The sequence below is a fragment of a genome, unplaced genomic scaffold (assembly GCF_019419815.1).
Source record: "Pyrus x bretschneideri cultivar Hongxiangsu unplaced genomic scaffold, Pyrus_bretschneideri_v1 Contig65, whole genome shotgun sequence".
Classification (NCBI taxonomy): Eukaryota; Viridiplantae; Streptophyta; class Magnoliopsida; order Rosales; family Rosaceae; genus Pyrus; species Pyrus x bretschneideri.
The window spans coordinates 532,547-549,045 of record NW_025999804.1 but is presented as its reverse complement, the minus strand read 5'-3'; the positions used below and the strand labels follow the sequence as shown (position 1 = coordinate 549,045).

General features: G+C 37.3%; 1 protein-coding gene across 1 annotated transcript; it reads left to right on the top strand.

Moving 5' to 3' along the window:
* The first annotated feature begins 9,105 nt into the window (after window positions 1-9,105).
* Window positions 9,106-15,763, top strand: LOC103932088 (aspartic proteinase 36). The gene is made up of 10 exons (XM_048573229.1): window positions 9,106-9,577; window positions 9,674-9,803; window positions 9,937-10,184; window positions 11,616-11,843; window positions 12,566-12,728; window positions 12,850-12,923; window positions 13,410-13,497; window positions 13,903-13,978; window positions 14,940-15,011; window positions 15,175-15,763. The coding sequence occupies exons 1-10, from the start codon at window positions 9,159-9,161 to the stop codon at window positions 15,324-15,326; spliced, it is 1,650 nt and encodes a 549-aa protein (XP_048429186.1). The 5' UTR covers window positions 9,106-9,158; the 3' UTR covers window positions 15,327-15,763.
* The last annotated feature ends 736 nt before the right edge of the window (window positions 15,764-16,499 follow it).

Below are 16,499 nucleotides of genomic sequence, written 5' to 3'. Positions count from 1 at the left end.
CTTCTGCCATACAAAAGATTGAAGCAGAAGGTTCAACGATGAGCTAGAACAGATCACTACAGCATGACGCCCTTCCTGTAGAACAGCACAATCTAGACGGAGGAGTCTCAATCAAATCCAAGCTCGGCATTGTTGCTCTAATTGAAGAGATCGAGAAGCTTCAACAACCTTTTGCTAGAACCTCGCCGAAGAACAAAGCCTCACCATACCACATCCACTACTTTGCCAACAGCAGAAGTATCCCATATCATCAAGATCAAACATACTCCAGATTTGACGGACTTGTTTTAACCCTCAAATTCTGGAGTCGGCTCGCTTCTTTGGAGGAAACCAGAAAACCCTCCAGCCCAGTTCAAGAATATGCCTGTGGAAAGTCAACAAGTACAACAAAGCACGTGCCGATTCATCCGTTACTTCTCCGAAAACAAGAATCTCCTCACTCAGAGACTTGGAGGACTCCTACTATAGGGTTTGCATCACACTTGACCAAGCCCGAAACTACAAGTAAGCTTCAAATGAAAATGATACATTACCTTATGCGTCAACATCAACTAAAGATACCATTCCTAGATGGAGGAAAAGTACTTTCAGAGAAGAGGCCACATCTACATATGGGGCAGAGGCAAGTGAAAATGTTATCACGCTTTGGTACTTAGAAGTTTCGTGATCACTCAATGGCTTGGATCTTGCAAGTCCCCAACCGATGAGCTTCCCTCACTCGGGAACTTAGGGGAGCACTGTTTGTACCATACTTGACCAATCCCAAAACTACTGAGCACCGGTCAACAGTATACCATCAAGGACCTATAAGAGTTTCCCTCTAACCAGGAGGCCAATCATAAAATGACACATGTCAATATCAAAGGCCAATCACAGCATGACACGTGTCAATGTCAGAACAAAGCTAGAAACTCTCTTCTATAAAAGGGGATCATTCTCCCATAATAATCCCTAATGTCATTTGTACTAAACTATTCACTACAACTCACTAAAGGAGAGCTTGAACCTATGTATTTGTGTAAACCCTTCACAACTAATGAGAACTCCTCTACTCCGTGGACGTTGCCATTATGGGTGAACCACATACATGTTGTGTTGGCTTCCCTGTCTCTATATCTTTGCATACTTATCCACACTGGTGACTGGAGCAATCTAGCGAAGGTCACGAACTTGACACTTTCTGTTGTACCAAAGTACTCACTGATTTTGTGCATCAACAATGCCCAAAAAGGACCAACATGAAAAATATCTCCCACACATGAAATTATCGACTTACCCTCATTTCAAAATTTGTAAAATACAGGACGCGTTGTTACAATCTATCCCCATTAAGAAAATTTCATCCTCGAAATTTGAAATAACTTACTATACATAAATACTTGAAGATAGGTAGAAGAATATATAAAGAAGAAATCAAGTCAGAGTGGTTGCATAAAAGAGAATGTCACTCTGTCGCAGACGGATTGCAATGATTCCTCTTTCTTGCCTCCAAGCTCATACTTTCTTCCCCATCAGTATAATAGTAGTATTATAACTATATAAAAATATAAAGTAAAAAATATATAATAACGTAAGGTCAAAAATATGTATGCATAATAAGATAACGTCAAAATAGATATGTATAAACATCAAGGTTCTAAAAATCGCTAGGCGCTAGTCGGGCAGCGAGCAGGGGCCTAGCGCCTAGGTGGCTAGGCGAGTGCCTAGGCAGCCTAGGTGGATATATGTAAATTTATTATATATCTTGTAAATAAGTGCCTATTTACACCTAAAAAAAAACTATACTTGTATGGATAATAAAAGAATGTTAAAATGTAAAAATAGAAGTAGAAGAATACACAAATTATATACATCCAAAAAGTTCAATATTTAAAAAATAGTAAGCATATAATCATAATGAGGAGGATTTGGATGATAAACTAAATACTTCGTGTTCATGAATCATGATCCTTGCATTGGATTGGACATAGACTAAATTATTTAACCTTGTTGTATCTAGTTTATTTCTTTTCTTTGTATGTATCCCGTTAATGGTGCTCCAATTCATTTCACTATTGGATGAACTTGTAGTAAATCCATCATTTGCAAATTAGATACACCATGAAACCAGAAAAGAAAAAAGCACACAATTAATAAAAAAAATACATTAAAAAAATCGCCTAAGACTGCCTAGGTGCCGCCTAGGACCGTCTAGGTGCTGCCTAGCTCTGATTTTTCGAAACGACTTGCCCAAAATCGGGGAGGGCCTTCAGCGCCTAGGTCGATTTTTAGAACACTGATAAACATAAAAGCCGAAAACTTGTAGTGAAATTAAAACCAAAGGTGAAAATGACTCACCAAACCTTTGTAACGTCGAAGTACATATATGTAACCATAATAAGGTAAGATAAAATACTTGCACTAAAAATTAGAATCGAAAATGAAACTAGGTCTCGCCCAAATATTCATAACGTCACATACTCCGAAAATAGGCGTGTGTCTTTGGGTCAAGCCCAAACAATAATTAATTAGTAACTACTATCGTAGACGGGTCTACTTGCCCACTTGCTTAACGAACCTAACGAATAAGCTATCAATATTACAGTCTGCAACCCACAATATCGACAACTCATTATTGTCTCGATAAATAAGTAGTAAATACCGAGGGTGCAAAATTACCATTTTGTCCAAACTCCAAGACACCATCATCTGAAGTACACAATTTCCCATATAAAAAATTGATCCTTCAAATACCAGTTCGCAATACTCTTAAATCTAACAAGTGTTAGTTGTAGAATTTTTCATACCATGTCTCTGATAGTGCCATACCCAAATCAAAAATAATAATTGTCATCGTACACAACTCCAAAAAAATCGGTGCAATTTCTATTCATGCTAGAACCATAGAACGGATGAACACAACATGTCCTCCAAGGTCTGGATAGTTCGTTCAGATAGGCCAATAGTCTGAGAATGAAATGTGGTATTGGACAACAACTTAGTGCCCATGGCCTTCAAAAAGGCTTCACAAGACTTGGAAGTGAAATGCGCATCGCGATGAGGTACAATAGTGACGACACGCCTTATAATCGAACAACGTGATTCACAAAGCCTAAGTGAGCTGATTCATTGAAAATTTCGCTCGAGTTTAGCGAAAGGCTATGCCGAGAAGGCTAAAAGAACACTCAAGAATTTAAGGGTCAAAACAAGTTCATCAAATCTAAAGTACAAGATAACAGGATTGAATGCGTAATCTTGATGCAAGAATACGTGTAAGTACCTAACTTGATTTTGTGGTGGCAAGTTGAGATGGTTGAGCATGGACTCGACTCGAGTGGTAGTCTAAAGTAATCTGATATGCGGGAACTTAGACTTTTTCCCATTCCAATATTCACAACAATTTGTTACAACAATAACCTATTGATATTCAATCACTAGTGGAAATGATTCGCTCAATAGGGTGATTGAATGACTGATGGTCTCAACTAAAACTTTCGAATCTAAGTGGTCTTCCTGAATAGTCTGTCTGCTTTAGAAATGATACTAAGTGTTGTAGGGTAACATGAACCCAAAGCTGACTAGAATGCCTTCCAGTACCAGGAGGTGAATTTGGGATTACAGACGAAAACGATGTTAATCTAGACGTCAGTCTAACGAAGTCTAGAATGAAGAATTCTACCAAGCGATCAAAAGTATAGTCTTCATGGACTAGTAGATAATATGTTGAGTGAGTTAATCAACAAATACCAAAACATCATCATAGCCTCCATGTGTACAGGGTGGTTTGTACAAGAAATCTATGGTGACATTCACCCATTTCCATTTGCATCCCCAGTGGGTCCTCAACAACCTAAAAAGGACAACCATGGAAATTTCTTTCTTCCTCCAACAGGATTAGAAGGAAATTGAGATAAGCCCGATGGTTTCCATTTCCATTTACCAGTAAATCAGACATTTCCTCACATTTCAGCGATATCCCCTTCATACAATACCAGTAATATAATGGACGAAAATAGTGGTATAACTTAGTACTGCCAGCATGCATGGTATACACTGAAATGTGAGCCTCATAAAAAAAATTTCCTTTTTTACAGCATCATTACCCTTAGGCAAAAACAATTTGTTTCTTATCAACAGAGTTCCATCTCATCAGACTTTTAAATCCCATCTCATGTCATCTGACACTTGCTCATTCAAACTCGCATATTATTGATTAAACTCTTTGGCTTCTTACCCAAAATCTGCCAATACAGGTTTGACTTAGAAGTGAGCTGACAATACTCACCATGGTTCAAGAGCCAAAATAAAGTCACTTCCTTGAAGAGAAAACATTAGTGGGACATGGATAGCTTGGATGGAGGTAAGTTGTCCATGGCATTTTTGACTAAGAGCATCAGTTATGACATTTGCCTGACCAAAATACTCAAAAGTGCAATGAAAATCATTGATGAGTTCCATCGACCCCTTATGTCTCAAGCTCAACACCTTTTGGGTGAAAACACACTACCACTTCTTTCGTCAGAAAGGATACAGCACTTATTGTTGTAGAGAAAACGTCACCAGATTTTACAACAAGGGAAATTGTTACCAGCTCTAGGTCATGAATAGTATAATTCTTTCTATGAGATTCGAGATGTCCAGAAGTATAGGCATGCTACATCGGAAAACAACCCCAAATGTGACAAGGATGCAAAACAGAGACTTTAACACTCACCACCAATGTCAAGAAAAGCAAGGATAGGAGCATAAGTAAGACGATGTTCCAAACTCCAAAAAGTTCCGTTCCCAACATTCATCCCACATAAATTTCTACAAAAAAAAGGGTGTCATTAGGTTTTCACGTAAAACGGTAACCAATGACTCAAAGTTGTAGATAGAATGGTTCACTTCATGCGGCTTCAACCGTCAAGAGGAACACGCATTACTCAATCACGCTACATTAGCGTGCAGCCAAACATTCAATAAAACATCATCATAGAATTCAAAATTTATCGACGTCATCGAAAAGTGTAAGATCAATGATTAAGTGAGACAATACTTCAATTGTTAGAAACTTCGTTCACCTTCAATATCTTAAACAAAATTGATTAGTTTCTTAGCCAAAAAAGAAATAGGGCTATGCTAAAAGTTTCGTTAAGAACTGCTGATAGAAATTGCCAAAACCAAAAATATTTTGTATTTCACAACACCTTGTGATGATTTTCAATTTTTCAACAGTCCCACCTTTTTGGAAATGGATAAGAATAACGTCTACCACAATAAAGTCTCCTAAGAAAAGTATCTAATCTAAATAAAAACAACGTTTGAAGAATTTGATGTAAAGTTGACTGTCGATGTTTAGTGAACTTGACCTCGTTGTTGGAGTAGACAATAAAGTTATCGATAAGAAAATCATGAATCCATCTGAAAATGGGTGGAATAACTGGTTGGTTAGGTTCATGAACGTCGTTGGAGCATCATCCACTTGTTAGGAAATGCAATCACCAAGAAAATCTTTTGAGGGTCCACACAAATTTCCTCAGCGGAAACAACAAGCTCAAGGACATTGATTTGGTCCAACCAAACAAACATTTGCTAAACTTCGCATCCAACTAGTGCTTACTCACTTTCTCCAATACAAACTTCGAATATTTCGAGGAATCTCCATATAGATACGACTCTACCCGCCATTCCTAAGGAATGCAAGTTGCAGAGTAACATCATTGTTTCAGATCTTCAGCTGGTCTTAACCAAACTTCCTCTCATTGAGATTTTTCCATTTCATTACACAACTATGCCCAAAAAACACCAATAAACGGAAGCCAAGACATCCAAATGATATCAAGGCCCACACATTACTACCGTAAAAGAAGATCATAAGTATGCTCTAAATAAACCTGGCTCTGATACCAAATTGACACGCCCGACCCCAATATCCTCCAAACACCAGGGTCAGCACGTGCTGGCCGGCACCCGAGCGTGACAAAGCCATATTAACATGCATGTAAAAATATGAAGAAAGAACGAACGTAAATAAAATATGTAAATTTAACTATAATGAATATGCAAATGTGGGAACGTGTTCAGAGCATACAACTAATCAAGATTACTATAGAAGGAATATTATGAAAAGGTAAGAACAAAGGAATGGGTTATAAATTGAGAGGACTCAAAGATACTAATGCGAGAGTGGCCTGACGCCGGGATTGTACACCTTGATTCTAAGTGCTGAATGGGGCGCAAAACAAAGCATGAGTGGACCAAGTTTTTATATAAGTAATACTAAAACAATTACTCTTCAAACGTACTAACCCCCAGTTTTAAAAACTCATATAGCTAATAAGTAGGAGGTTTTTCGAAAACACTAGCATGCCATAAAAGCTTCATAAAACATATATTGTATATAGTGTGCTTAGTAGTGGTATCACAATCGCTCGAAGGCATATAAAAATCTTCTGCCTGAAGGCCCTACATCGCCCACCCGAAGTCATATATAAGTCTTCTGCCCAAAGGCCCTACATCACCCGCCTGAAGGCATATATAAATCATTCACCCATAGGCATATAATATGAATAACCACTAAGTAAACACAAAAAATCATAAACATAATCTTTCTAAAATATATCTCATCAGAGCTCAATAGCTCAAACATCATATCATCAATCCATAAGAGTGTTCTAGCTCAAATCATCATCATCGTAAACCATGTTCATAAGTATATATAATCATAAATATTTCAAAGAACGTAAATTCGATAAAGCAAGATATTTCATAAAGCGTAAATCAGATAACTCATAAACGTTTCATAAAACGTAGTTATAAAATCATGTTTTTCATGTATGCATTTCTAGTAATAAAATCATGCATTTTGGAAGGGGTCCACTCACAGATACTCCGTCACCGAAGAGCCGCTCAAACTAAAGAGGATGGGGTCACCACTAAAAAACACACCTATGCACATAAAGAGACCACTTAGTAAAACCCTACAAAAACAATTGAATTTGGGAAAATGGAGCACGGATTTGGAATTAGGACGTCGAAATACCCTAAGAGAGGTCCCAGGCAAATTTCGTAAAAGTCAACAAAAAGTCAACAGGAATATTCCATCAGGTTCGGCTTGGGTCGAATTCGATTCAAATCCGAGTCAGGTCGGATTCAAGTCGGGTTGGACAATGGGTCGGGTCAAGTTGTTAGTTTGGGTTGAGTTGCTGGCTTGGGTCAAGTTACTGGGTTGGGCCTGGTTGCTAGGTTTTGGATCCGATTTTTAGTTTGCGTGTTGGGTAGACTCGGTTTCAGGTCGTGGGTCTGTTGGAATCTGGGCAGGGTTCTACAGCTCCGTTCGAGCTCATTTCTTCACCATTTTCGACGTTCTAGCTATGGAAGTGAAGCTTGGAATGTGAAGAAGAGGTTATTACCAATTTGGAGCTATGTCGTGGCCAGAAAACGACCTGCAAGTCACGGCATCCCTCGCTGGAAACTGGGTTTGTTACCCCTAAGCTATTTCTGTGTCCAACATGTGAAAATAACTTAAAACCTACTTTAATCTAACCCTAAAACACAACCTAGAGGGTTATAGGGACCTACCTACGTCAAGGGTGGCACAAACTCGCCTTGGGTTCGTCAGGAATAAGGTGAATAGTGGCATCTGCCACTGTTAAGTTTCCAAGACCTTGGTTTGGGTTCGAGGTGACGATGTTCACGTGGTAGTGATGGTGGTTCGCTGGTGTTTGTTTGTTTGTGTGGGTTAGTGCCTCGAAGAAGAGAGGATAATGCAGAGGTGAGAGGGAAAGCTAATTGAAAAGAAAGAAAAGTGAGGGGGAGAGATGAGAAAGAGAGCTGAGGGAAAAGTCACGGGGAGAGGGAAGAAAGAGAGAGGGGCGGGAGACTAAAACAAAGTGGTAGGCCCTATTGGCACACCAAACAAGCCCAAAAAGGACCAACATGAAATAACTATTCATATGCAGTGCTTGTAGTTCTCATTTGGAAGTTTTGTTAAACTCAGAAGGAGTATCCAAAAGTATACTCACTTGATCTTAATGTACTATTTTCCCAACGATTAGGAGCATTTTTCCCACTAGGTTTTTGCTACCTAATTAGGTTTTGACAAGGCACCCATGCTGGGCTAGACATACTCTTGTGAGCTCTTCTATTTACATCCAAAATAGTATTGACTTAATGCAACTTCTCACTTTTCTGCTTAGTTTATGGATTTTTCTCCCACCTTAGGTTTTACCATAGTGAGGTTTTGTGAGTTCTACTGCCAATGCATACTTTCCTTAATTTGAGACTCCCATTCGCTCGTTGTGCCGACGACTTCATCAACTGATCTACTTCATCCGCTGAAGAGCTGATGCGATGTTTTGTTTAAGTATTTACACACTAAAGGGGGAGTGTTGCAGTCCTATTTGTTTAGGAATATGATCTTATAAATCCTATCATATATAGGATATCCTTAGTAGATTCTATCATATCTCATAGACTAGATATTATCTAATTAGAGTTGAAATCCTACGTTCCTTACTACTATAAATAAAGGCACAATGGGTTGAGATAATGACACACCTCGACCCGGAATGTCTACTTGGACTCCGCATTGAGTTGTGCTGACCTACACTTGGAGGGTGACGAAGCCATAAAGTGTAGTGTAGTGGGGAAAAGGATGTGAATAAATTTAAACCTAAAAGTGCCAAATCAAAAGAGTTTGCGGGTGAGCGGGATTGAACCCATTTCACACGTGATGTCAGAGTATAAGACAATATAGTTTCCAAAAATATATATATGCTCTGACATCAAGTGTGAAATGGGTTCAATCCTGCTCACCTGCGCACTCGTGTGATTAGGCACTTTTAGATTTAAATTTATTTACATCCTTTTCCTCACTACACTACACTTTATGGCTTCGTCATGCTCCAGATGTCGGCCAACACAACTCGATGTGGAATCCAAGTGAACATGGGTGAGTCAGATAACACACACCTTACAATTACACGTCTCTTTCTTTCTCTCTATTGCTGCCGCACCCCATCTCTATGTCCTTTATAAAAATTTAGTAAATTAGGCCTACTATAATTTTGCCAATTTAATTTGCTTAGTTTATTAAAACGACAAATCTTCTTCAACGGAATTTAAATTTCCAGATGCCAACAAAGAAAGGAAGCAGTTAGTTTTTGTTCTGCGACTGCGCGACTGCGCAACTGCGTATGAGTGGGTGTGGGTCCCACTACAGTGAAGCTTCACACCAATTTGGCTTTCAACGAAACCGAAAGACTCTACAAATTCTTCTCTTTCCTTCTTTCTTTCTTTCTCTCTTCTGGCCTTTCCGGGTCGCCTCCTCCATGCAACAACCCATGGCTTCAACGACGGTGTCGATCATGAAGGTGGTGGCGGCCACTCCGATTACCTCGTTCTCCAGCTTCGCACTGCTATTCCTGCTCTTGATTTCAACCAAAATCACAACCACCTTCGCTCTCAACAATGCCTTTCTGAGCGTCAAGTACAAATACGCCGGCCGCGAACCTTCCTTGAGCGCCCTTAAAGCTCACGATATCCAGCGGACTCTTCGATTTCTTGGCGGCGTTGACCTCCCTTTAGGCGGCTCTGGCCGGCCTGATGTCGTCGGGTACCCATTATTCTCTCTCCCAATTCTTCATATATACATATATACATATATATATACATATTATGTGTTTGGGTAATTATTATTTTTTGTATGTAGCTTATACTATGCTAAAATTGGCATTGGAACACCTACCAAGGACTACTATGTACAAGTTGATACAGGAAGTGACATTATGTGGGTCAACTGTATACAATGCAGAGATTGTCCACAGAGAAGCACACTTGGTGTATGAGATTGAAACCTCTCTTTCTACTTCTTTACTTCGTTTTCTTTTGGGGTTTTCGTTTTTGTTTCTGCCTCCTGAATTGGTAGTGAATTTGTATTGTGTTTTGCTTATTTGGGCTGTTTGGCTACGACAGATTGATCTTACTCTATATGATGTTAAGCAGTCCTCCACTGGTAAGTTAGTTCCTTGTAATCAAGATTTTTGTTTGGAGGTAAATGACGGTCTGCTGTCTGGATGTACGGCTAATATGACATGTCCATACCTGCAAATATACGGAGATGGAACCTCAACTGCCGGTTACTTTGTCAAGGATATTCTGTTTTATGATGGAGTGTCTGGTGACCTCAAGACTACGTCTGCCAATGGGAGCGTCATTTTTGGGTAACTTCTTCCTACTTTATATGCTATATTTTAGGCGTATGCATGGTAAGTTACACATAACTGTTCGGGGAAAAACAAGTTCGCAAATCAATTACTAATTCACCCATAGTTAGAGTATTAGTGGTCAATGTAGTGATAGCAAACTTGTTCTGTGCATAAAAGTTGATAAAGATAGCTATTTTCAGCTGTAATTGTGGACCAATTCTAAATTGTGGTGTGAGGAAAATTTTAGTTCAGGATTGGGAGAGTTTTGGCAAAAAAATTTTGGAGCGGCTGAAACACAACTTGAGGTGTGGAATATGGATAGTATCAGTGGTGTAGGAGTGATTAAGAGCTTAATTTGATCAATCAATAAAATGGATGCTTTGGAGGGTGAACAAAGTATGAAGGAGTTGTTTACAAGGGAGAAATTTTATTAAAATTCATTTGAGGGTCTGGTTTCTAAGGAAGAAAGATCTGACAGAAGTAAAAGACGAAGGTGAGATGAATTAAAGTTTGGGATACAATTCAAAGTTGTTTCATAAAATAGTGAAGGCTACAAAGGTGAACAAGAATTTGACAAACAAATGGATGGGTTGTCTTATTGAAAGTGCGCAGAGCATTGTGGAGGAGTTGAAGGAATTGTCTACTAGAGATGACGGGGTATGTTTCAATGAAGAAGGGGTTGAAGTGGTGTCTGTTTAGGAAGGAGAGAGCTCAGTAGGTTCAGAGGCCTGTTTAGGAATAAGTGAGGAGAAGAGGGCACTGTTTGGTTACGGTAGAGATAAATCACCGAGCCTGGATGATTTTTCCATGGTTGTGTTTAAGAATGTTTGAGAAGCTGTTAAGAATCTATCATTGAAGGTAACTTGTTTTAGACCAGCTAGTTTGGTGACAAGGTTCTACAAGATATAACCAAAGATCTTTGTTATTAATATTGAGGGAGGTAACGACACAATCTTGGTTTCGCAAGGGGAATGGTTGGAAAATCTTGGGTCTGGTGTTATGATGAACTGGTGGACAGAAAATCATGAGAAAATGAAGGCTTAGTGTTTAAATTTGATTTCAACAAGGCACATGATGGCTTTGACTGGAGATTTCTGCGAGCTCTAGAATACTTTTATAGTTACAAAAGTGGTCAAAGTAAAGCAAATAGCTGTTTTTTGCGCTGATGAACTGTGTAATTAAGACAGCAGAGTTTTTCGTTCTTACATCTTTTGGGTTGACTGCTTGTCCCCTGCTGAGCAATGATATTCTACCTACTTGCTTCATTCTCATCAATTACTTTGTATCAAAGGAAGTGGACAAGCAGTTGTATGATTGTAGGAGGAAACAATCTCTCTAACACACACAAATGTCTGCTCTTGTTTGTGTGCCCAAATGCATGTGCACGTATATGTGTATGCGTATGTTGTTGGAATTTATATGGTTGTTTTGACATATCTGCAATAGGTGTGGTGCTACGCAATCTGGTGATCTAGGCTCATCCGGGGAAGGAGCACTGGATGGAATACTTGGTTTTGGCAAATCAAATTCCTCAATTATTTCACAGCTAGCATCATCTGGGAAAGTGAAGAAGATGTTTGCTCATTGCTTAGATGGAAAGAATGGAGGTGGTATCTTTGCTATTGGGCGTGTTGTACAACCAAAAGTTAACATGACTCCCTTGGTACCAAATCAGTATGTGTTCTATTCTTTGTTTTGATATTGTAATGTTTTCAGTCATTTTATTTATGTTCATTTAAGTGGTATTTTGTGCTCGTTTTCTAGCTAGATAAAACCAGTGTTTTACTTAATACATTTTATTCCCAAAATTTAGTGGTATTTTGTGTTTCGAATTTTTCTTTCTTTGTTATGTATGTATAAAATAGACCAGAATCATCAGATTTATAATATGACTCAGATTAAAAGACAAGCTTTCCAAGAAGTCAAGCAAGCAATGCAAACATTTAATCTTATTAAGTTTTTAAACATATAAAATATTATAAACTGTAACAGCAATTCAATTCGACTTGTTCTCTTAGACTGTTGAAGATAAATTCTGATTTATAGTAATTCAAGGGCAATAAAACAAAGAAGACAGGAGAAGGATAGAAAACCTTATCTACGTACTCTCTCATTCATATTTTCTTCTGAAAAATGTCTAATATCTTCTTGTCACCTGCTAAATATAATTGTTATCCCTGCATTTTCTTTTCTAAAAATGCTTTTAATGACCTTAAAAAAAAAGTATCAAATATTATGACTTCTATATTTTCTCAAAAAGTAGAATATCATCTAATAGTTTCCTACATGTTCATGCATAAAATTTGCAGTTGCTATTGCATCGATGAGAATGTCACAAAAAAAATGGCTTTTGTTTTGTTGGAAAATTAAGCTGCAGTTTGTTATAAAAATTTTAGGCCGCACTACAATGTAAACATGAAATCAGTTCAAGTTGGCCGTTCTTTTCTAAATCTTCCACCAGATTTATTTGAAGCGGGAGATAGAAAAGGCACAATAATTGACAGTGGCACAACATTGGCTTATCTTCCCGATGTGATTTATCAGCCCTTAGTAAGTAAGGTATGTGATATGCAAGACCTTTCTCTTTTGGAGATTATCCTTAATATTTCCCATTCATAATTATGATTTTTTTTACGTTGTGAATATTGACATCGGTATTGATGAAATGTTTTCTTATTAGATTATCGCTCAGCAGAATGATTTGAATGTTCAAACTGTTCACGGAGAATATACATGCTTTCAGTATCCAGGAAGGTTGGGTGTATTCCATTGTGAATTTTCGTTTAGGAGATACTAGCAGATAACAAAGTTGTATTGTATTGAAATTTGAAATTTTATTATTTACAGTTTCTTGAATGTTTGAGTCATTAAGATTTGTTTGGAGTTATATATTATTCTAGAATGAAAATGCTGATTGGATCTCTATATAAGTGCTTAAATGCTAACTGGAATGGTAAGTCCTGAAGGGATGCGCCATCCGTAAATGTTAAAAGGTTTATAAGTAAATACGTTCCTGTGTGGATACAAAGCAATCTATTCATGATCGTGTACTTGTTCCTTTGGAACAGAATCAACAGATATTAGATATTTGCTAAGTGACTGTCAGTTTTTTGTTTTCATATAATGCTTGTGCATTATGTTTGTGTTTCTTATTCAGAATAAATAAATTGGTATAGTGCAGGACACTGGTATAGTGTAGGATGCTTTCCTGATATTTGTACCTTTTTCTTCTTATTGCAGTGTTGATGATGGATTTCCTTCGGTCACCTTTTATTTTGAAAATTCACTTTCTTTGAAGGTTTATCCACATGACTATTTGTTCCCTTATGTAAGTATTAAACTGAATTTTTTATTTTTTTTTATTTTCAGGCTTTGTTGATATGTTTTTCTTATTCAGGTTTACCCATATGACTAGCTTGTTTTGCATTCATATCTTTTCCAACTTATTGGCTTTGGATTTTAGTATTCTTTGTGTTTAGCTTATGGCCCCAGCTAGCATCCTTATTCATCTGGTACCCAATCATGAACTTTATTGTTATTAGTGACAACACTTCTGTTAGGTAGAGTCCATAAAAAATAAAAAAAATAAAAAGGATATTTCTCCTCTTTGCTACTATTTTTGTTTTTGAAAGTATGATAAATATTGATTGAGTTATTAATGCGAGTATTGTTACCCTCTCATTTTGATAATTTCTGATTTCTGTTTCTTCTACTACAATCAATTACTGTACAGGAAGGCTTTTGGTGTATTGGTTGGCAAAACAGTGGGATGCAATCAAGGGATAGGAAGAACTTGACTCTTTTGGGAGGTAAACCTCAAAAATTTGTTTGTTTCATTCTTAGTTTTAAGTAGTGACATTTCAGTTACTTGAGTAAATATAGAACTTCCAAAATAAAAGTTCCAGAATCGTTAGAAATAGCTATTTTCAGTTTAGTTGATACTCCAGCGTTTAAGGTAAGACTTCCCACTTTTGTATTTATATAGATATTGTAAGTAATTGTAAGAGTAATATAGAACTTCCAAAATAAAAGGGCTAGAATCATTAGATAGCTATTTTCAGTTTAACTGATAGTCTGAAGTTCAAGGCAGGACTTTCTTAGGTATTGTAAGTAATTGTAATATCAATTTTCTTTTAAAGATTTATAGTCAAGAGAAATCTAGTAAATAGAGGAGTCACATAGGGGTGTCTTGATTGTTATGGTTTGTTTATAAGAAACAAAGAGGAAAGGTAAAAGGAAAGATGGACAAGAACAAACTGCCAATAGAAATATCTTATTTCAAAGTTACATTAATACAGTTCATGCTGACTCTCACACCGTTGCTGTGATAGCCATTGATACTTATGATTCTCAAAGTTACATTTACTTTAGGGTAAGATGGGCGTCTATAGAGATTCACTGTAGGGATGCCAACGAGAAATTGCTAATGGACAATTGAACAAAATGTACTACTTAGACCTTATGTCCATAACTTTCTTTTATTTGATGTAAAATTTGGTTTAATAATGAATAATTTTGGGTTTAGCTCTATACCATGGTTCCAGATATCATAAAAAGCATAATATTGTAAGTAAATATGATCAGTCTTCACCATATGCTATTGTAGTCATGTGGAATCAATCTTCAAATGCAACTAATGACAGGGTATGTACAAGTCTGTAGAGTTTAAATGGGCATGATATACGTTGGTTTTTCTATGAACAAGAGCAAGAAATGAGAGAGTTGCATGAAATTCATGGCGATCTTGATCATTTCAAGTGTTTCTTGCAGATTTGGTACTGTCGAACAAGCTAGTCCTGTATGATCTTGAGAATCAGGTCATTGGATGGACTGAATATAACTGTGAGTGTCGTGTTATTTTTTGTTCTTAATGTAAATCAGTGTAAAATATATTTATGCAGGTTGTATCGTTCATGTACTATGAGTACGTGTGTGTTAGACACTTTTGTCAAATGTGGGTTTCCTTTCTCTTTACTAATTTGAACTTTTCTGTGGTCAATTTCAGGCTCGTCGAGTATTAAAGTACAGGATGAACAGAATGGAACAGTGCACTTAGTAGGTTCCCACTATATTTCTCCTTCTTCTGCCTCCTATTTGAATACCCGATGGGCTATAATCTTCTTGTTGCTAACCATGCTGCTGCACGGTCTAGTTTAGTGAAGAGACATAGCTAAAACAAAATCCTGACAGCCAGAATTCAAGATAAAAGAAATTAAAAAATAGAGAAACTATTATGAAAATTAATTTTGAGGTGGTGTATAGAAAGGTTGTGATTAGCGGGTCTAGATTAACACCGAAGGTGAAAAGAAAAGCTAGGATAGACTTATGGTTTTGAAGCTTTGCTGTGGATTTATATTTTTCCGCCCATTGTGCATTTATGGAGATCTATGAGCGGTTATAGCTTCAAAGTGCTTGAGAATATTGTATTTTGCTTCAAGTCTTGAATTGTCTCGGCTTAGTTCCTGACGTGATTGTACATAATATCGTTAGTACATGTGTCCTTTTTGTTGCTAGATCTACTGGTTCGAGGGCTGCGCTGTTAAACTTGACAGTTATTGCTTCAGATTTTGTATTGCAGAGATGAATTGCCCGCATATCAGGTCTAATTTCATCTAGCACATACCATAGGCACGTTAAGTTTCACATTAACAAAAGTTAACATCTTAAATCCCCAAACCCGTATATTCGAATGAGGTAAATCTGCGTTACAGACTTACAGTTGTGGTAACTTTACTGAACTAGTTGAAAATTTAATGTTTTGCGTTTTGGCCATCCTTTTCCTTTACCTCTTGCACTTTCTTGTTAGTTATGTTCCTCGATTTTCTTTTGATGTGTTCCGTCCAAAGGCCATAAATTCCTAGTCAATGTAGTCCCAAGTTAGGCGGTAAGTGATATGCACCTGACAACATCACCAAAATAAATTATAACTTCGTAGGCTACAATGAGAGTACTTAATTTTTCTTCAGTAGTCCAGGATTATTGAGTAGTTTGGAAATGAAATATGAAGATACACTTTAAAATTGACTCTAAGAAATCAAACGCTGAATATTGTTTAAAAAATTGGACTTCTTGGCAGGCTAGACTATCAAAGACAAACTTGAGAATGATTGCGGAAAATCCAATGATAAACCCCAACAAAAGACAGATAAGCCCCAAACAACACCTGAGCTGATGTTTGCCATAATTTTGGATGGGTTGAGGTTGAAAAAGGGTTTGCCTATGAAACAACTTCGGCCGTAATACAAACGATATTTTACCCTAAATTAATCGAAATGAGTAGCATCCGAAACCCTCATCTTCGCACATAGCCTGTTTTTCACTTTCGTAGTC